Source organism: Borostomias antarcticus (assembly GCF_949987555.1).
Source record: "Borostomias antarcticus genome assembly, chromosome: 2".
In the NCBI taxonomy this organism is placed as follows: Eukaryota; Metazoa; Chordata; class Actinopteri; order Stomiiformes; family Stomiidae; genus Borostomias; species Borostomias antarcticus.
The window spans coordinates 33,915,832-33,921,464 of NC_140235.1; the positions used below are offsets into that span (position 1 = coordinate 33,915,832).

Consider the following 5,633-nt stretch of genomic DNA (forward strand, 5'->3'; position numbering starts at 1 on the left):
CTGGCTCCGGAAATGTTTGTTGTTCACCCCCCCCGCTGGGAAAAATGGATCCCTTGTTTGGGGCGGTGTGTCGTGAGTCTGGCCCACACAGCTGTCCCTTGCAGCAGGCCGGGAGGTCAGAGAGGGACCCGGGAAGACCTGGTCCTACCTGACCTGACCACACCTTGCCCTCTGACCCTCAGCTGAAGAGCAGAGGATCAGCGCTCTAGCCCGGCAGTAACGTATCTAGTATCTAGCCCAGAAGTCTCCTGAGTAGTTAGAATGACTCAGCAGCACTGCCTGTATGCAGATCGATGGCCATTGAGAACACATAAGGACCTTGCAAACAGTGATTAATGCTCTAATGCACACTTTGATGTGGCAGTAATCAGATCATCGACGTCTTGCCTTGTCCGATCTGAACGTGTCGGCTGTGTCTGCTTAGGCTTCCCAAAGGGTGGCGCTGCGCTGTCGTTCGGCCGGGTCAGCAACCCCCCCTCCGTGCCCAAAGGCCCGGACCGGCCCACCCCCCAGCCACACCCCCAGGACCTAGAGAGCCTGGTACAGCGGGCGGAGCACATCCCAGCCGGCACCCGCACGCCCATGTGTGGAGGCTGCAACCACGTCATCAGGTAAACGACTCATCATCTGAATCTGAATCATCTGACTCTGAATCATCTGGATGTGAATCATCTTAATCTGAATCAGCTGAATCTGAATCATCTGAATCTGAATCATCTGGATATGAATCATCTGAATCTGAATTATCTGAATCTGAATCAGCTGAATCTGAATCATCTGAATCATCTGGATGTGAATCATCTGAATCTGAATCATCTGGATGTGAATCATCTGAATCTGAATCATCTGAATCTGAATCATCTGAATCTGAATCATGAAGCCGCTGGTTAACAGTTCACTGTTGCTCCGCTGCGCTGTCCTCCACAGGGGCCCCTTCCTGGTGGCTATGGGACTGTCATGGCACCCTGAGGAGTTCAACTGCGCCCACTGCCACAGCTCTCTGGTGGAGAGCGGCTTCGTGGAGGAGAAGGGCGCGGTGTACTGCGCCCGCTGCTACGAGGAGTTCCTGGCTCCCACCTGCACCAGCTGCCAGCAGAAGATCCTGGGGGTGAGTGACTCCTCCCTGGTTCACTGCGCTAAGCTAACTAAGCTAACTCACTCTGGCGTCTAAAGGCTGGTGGCCAGATCAACACGCTTGATACAGGATAAAGGCTTAACTGGCCACAGTTTCCTGTTCAGACGATAAATAGTAGAATCAACTTCTGAGATAATATCTCGTCATCGTCTCGGTTCGTCGTTGTGAGCAGTGCCCCCCACCTCCATGTTTCCACAGGAAGTCATCAACGCCTTGAAGCAGACCTGGCATGTTTACTGCTTCCTGTGTGTGTCCTGCCAGCAGCCAATCAGGAACAACACGTTCCACCTGGAGGACGGCCTGCCCTACTGTGAGAGAGGTGAGGGGTCAGCGAGCAGGGCAGCCAGACCTCTGTCTCTCATTAAAGCCTCAGCACACAGCAGCAACTCAGTCAGTCACAGTCAGTCAGTCAGTCAGTCAGTCAGTCAGTCAGTCAGTCTCAGTCAGTCAGTCAGTCAGTCAGTCAGTCACAGTCAGTCAGTCAGTCAGTCAGTCAGTCACAGTCAGTCAGTCAGTCAGTCAGTCAGTCACAGTCAGTCAGTCAGTCAGTCAGTCAGTCAGTCAGTCAGTCACAGTCAGTCAGTCAGTCAGTCAGTCAGTCAGTCAGTCAGTCAGTCAGTCACAGTCAGTCAGTCAGTCAGTCAGTCAGTCAGTCAGTCACAGTCAGTCAGTCAGTCAGTCAGTCAGTCAGTCAGTCAGTCACAGTCAGACACAGTGACTTGAATTCTATCTTAGCTGGCTGTCCCACGATGCACCTCATCGACCACATCATGTGTTCTTTACTTGCTTCAAAACATTTTCTCGCCGTGCCTTTGGCTTAACAGCCTCCGAGGAGTTGATTTAATTAACATGTTGATTTTGCTCTTCCATTCAGACTATTACAGCCTGTTTGGGACCAGCTGCCATGGCTGTGACTTCCCCATCGAGGCAGGGGACAAGTTCCTGGAGGCCCTGGGCTTCACCTGGCATGATACCTGCTTTGTGTGCGCAGTAAGTCCGCCTGTCCGGGGAGGAGACTGTGGTTGGACCAGTAGGGCCGGTGATAGATAACATGTGCATTACCCGGACGGTGATAGATAACATGTGCATTACCCGGACGGTGATAGATAACATGTGCATTACCCGGACGGTGATAGATAACATGTGCATTACCCGGACGGTGATAGATAACATGTGGACTAACGGTTCTGTCTGTCTGTTTGACTGCCTGTTCTTTCTCAGGTCTGTAACAGCAGTCTGGAGGGACAAGCCTTCTTCTCCAAAAAGGACAAACCGCTGTGCAAGAAACACGCCCACACTGTCAAAATCTGACCAGCCTTGGGAGAGAGAGAGAGGGCCCAGGAGAGACACAGAGGGAATACAACCTGGGGAGAGAGAGAGCGCCCAGGAGAGACACAGAGGGAATACAGCCTGGGGAGAGAGAGAGCGCCCAGGAGAGACACAGAGGGAATACAGAATATATTCTATCAGCTGTTGATATTTTTGATTGTTTAAAAGATTGTTTTATTACTGATATAGAGATATTGGGTAATTGGGACTTGCAGTAAGCTTTATTTTTCACTATCTCACACTATGTGTGTGTGTGTGTGTGTGTGTGTGTGTGCGCATGTGTGTGTGCGCGTGTGTGTTTGCTTGTGTAGTAAATGAGGTGATGTGTCACAGTTCAGGTGTAATGAATGAATGAATGAATGAATGCTTTGCTTCCTGTCAGTATGCATGGGAGTTTGAAGACCAGGAGACCCTTCATGATTATGAATGGATATACAGTGTGCTAAATGTTCCATCAATGTTGTTATGTGTATTATTATTGCCTTTTCTGCCCGCAACACACAGCTCTTCATATCCACAGTGTGCCTTATGGAAGAGGAAGAACATGCAGTAGAAATTTGCTCTTGGAAAAATAGCCAGTAGCCTACTGTCAGCCTCAGATGTTCCACACTATCAACGATTACAAATTATAACCACGTGTACGATATGATCCTGTCTGATCTAACTGTGTATCAGTTGTGTTAAGAAAGTTTCATTAGATTTGCAGATTATTCTGAGTCATAGCTTTCCAGAGAAATCCTTTGAATATGGACTGACTGTCTTCTACATTTCTCGTGTACAGATGGGCCCAGAAGCCAATCACAATGAGTATTTCAAAAGTAAAGCTGCTTAACTGGGTTATTGGGTGCAAATAAGCCCCACAGCTGCGCTTCCTTATCGGGCTCGTCTGTCTGCCGAGGCCGGGCTGTGCAGACAGATCTCTAGATTTATCTGGGGATATTTATTGGGGCCTGGTGGGAAGCACGCTACTAGTTTATCTTTCTGGGGGCATTTGCAGGACGAAAACCTATAATTTTATGAGTAGTGAGATGCCATTGTCATGTTTTAGTATTTAATGTGTTTTAGCTTTAACTTTTAAACTTGGTCACCATTTGCTTTGTCTGTCACTGAAGAATTATGTCTCTTGTGGTGTTCGGTAAAATATTTTCCTTTACCAATATTTTTTCTTTTTTTGTTCTCAATTTCAGTGTTATAGCAAACTATCTGTAGCCTAGCTACTCGATGTGTGTTTGGACACAGGTAATGGGAAACAGACAGATTCAAATGTACTGTTTGAAAAAAGAAAGAAAGACACAAATTACAAATGATTGTATGCATGACTTGGATGTGTGTTGATGTCTGTTTATGCATTTGCGTCTGTGCCTGACCAACTGCCACTATAAACAAAGTCAACAAAACCCATTCTTGGAGAAGTATGATTGATAGGGCGATGTGGCTATTAGCAGTTCTATTCCATGGTTCCATGCTGTTAGTCGGAGGCAGGCAGGAGCTCCAGGCTCCTCACGCGCACCAAGGAGGGAATTAAAGTACAGTCTCCTTGGAAACAGAGGGATCAACACCTCTCAGGAACAGCTACACTATAAGCGTGTCAGCTAATGACGGCTTGTGTGCAATGCTATTTTGGCAATAACATCATCTGCATGAACATATAATTTAGTTTTCGACACATTGTTGGGTGATACATGTCAAAAGGCAAGTGTGAGTTATTGGAATCGCACGAAAACATTTCAAGGTAGCATTAATAAGGGCAGGCTGTCTACCTGAAGCGGAGGATAGTGCACTTCTCCAAGACGTCGGAGGTGGGAGCACTTCATAGAACGGAGACGCCGTAAGATAAATAGCCAAGGAGCCCGTTCTCTTGGAAAAAGTCGGACATAGGACACAACTCGAGTTCAAAACACAAGTTGACTGCATTCTCTGAGGAAAGACGTGAAGTCCTGACGATTCAAGATATCGCAATTCTGCAATTAGGCTAGGCTACATGTTTGCGGGAGGAAAAGGTGAGTTTGTTTTGGATAGAACGTGTAAACCAGCGCAACATTAGTTTTTATGGTAGCGACGCGAGCTTCCATCATTTATGCCTCAAGATCGTTTGCTGGTAGAAATGTAGAGTAGCCTAGACATTCGCTCGATGTCCCTGCGTTTACTATGACTATGCGTTGATAGAACAGGGGATGCAGTCGTTTGCCCAACTGTACCAGAAGATCTCGATTTCGAGATTTCAGGAAGCGGTGATGGATGATGGTGCTTATCAGCAATTGGCTCAATTATCTCCGCGTAGTAAATCTCATCACTTTGCTTCATGCTTGTGTAAAATGCGAGTCACGATCATAGCCTAAGATAAAAGAGTATGCTAGGCCTAAAGGCAATTCTGATGACAATGTATTACACTATATGATCAGTATGATGTAGCCTAGAGATAGTTACATTGAAGTGGTAGAAATTCACAGGCAATTAAAATTTAGTATCGCTGTGACTAACTAATTCCTCGTAGCCTACTGTTAGATGTGTTATTACACATTTCATTGTTACCATCAACGCGTGACCATACAGTAGTAACCGCTTACTGTCCACTTTGTTGGGATGCTGATATTTGGCCTCTACGTTTCCAGAGCGCAGCTCGCTGCTGGAGACGCAGTTGACAACGTCCTGTGTGATTAGATAGAGGCCCGTTTGGGTTTAACAAGCATAATGATATTCACTGGGGAAAGGGACAGGAGGTAGTTTCACAGAACTGTTGTGGCGCTAATCTCTCTTCCTCTCTCTCTGTGCTCGTGTGTGTGTGTGTACGCGCACCATTTTAGTGGCTTGCTTGAGCCCTTACACCCTAGCAGTCTATAGTGGCACTTGGTCAAGGGTAATATTTGACTGCTGAGAAGTCATTTTAAAGGCGTTGACACAAAGCTTTGCTCTGTTCTCCAGTCAACCATAGAGCTTCAGCGGACCACATCTGATCTCCTGACCGCCGGACTCCCAGCACAGTCCTGCTGCCCGTGCCCAGAGCCTGAGGGCCCGAGGGCAGCCATGCGCACACATGCACCACCGCTTACTCCATATTCACGCGCGGGGGGGGGGGTGTCTTCACCTTGGAGACGAGTAGCTCCGTCCATCCAGCACAGAGACTGCCATTGATGGGGAGTTAAGTGAGTGAGTGTGTGGGCCAGAGCGA

The 5,633-nt window shown here is 47.7% G+C and overlaps 1 protein-coding gene across 2 annotated transcripts in view; it reads left to right on the forward strand.

The window, feature by feature from the left end:
• Positions 1–3,831, forward strand: part of pdlim5b (PDZ and LIM domain 5b) — a 77,397-nt gene extending 73,566 nt beyond the window's left edge. For both annotated transcript variants that reach the window (XM_084457048.1, XM_084457049.1), the window contains exons 9-13: positions 425–611; positions 928–1,108; positions 1,334–1,454; positions 2,010–2,125; positions 2,357–3,831. In XM_084457048.1, coding sequence (XP_084313174.1) covers positions 425–611; positions 928–1,108; positions 1,334–1,454; positions 2,010–2,125; positions 2,357–2,446 — 695 coding nt within the window. In that variant the 3' untranslated portion in view covers positions 2,447–3,831. The remainder of the gene's footprint in view (positions 1–424; positions 612–927; positions 1,109–1,333; positions 1,455–2,009; positions 2,126–2,356) is intronic.
• The last annotated feature ends 1,802 nt before the right edge of the window (positions 3,832–5,633 follow it).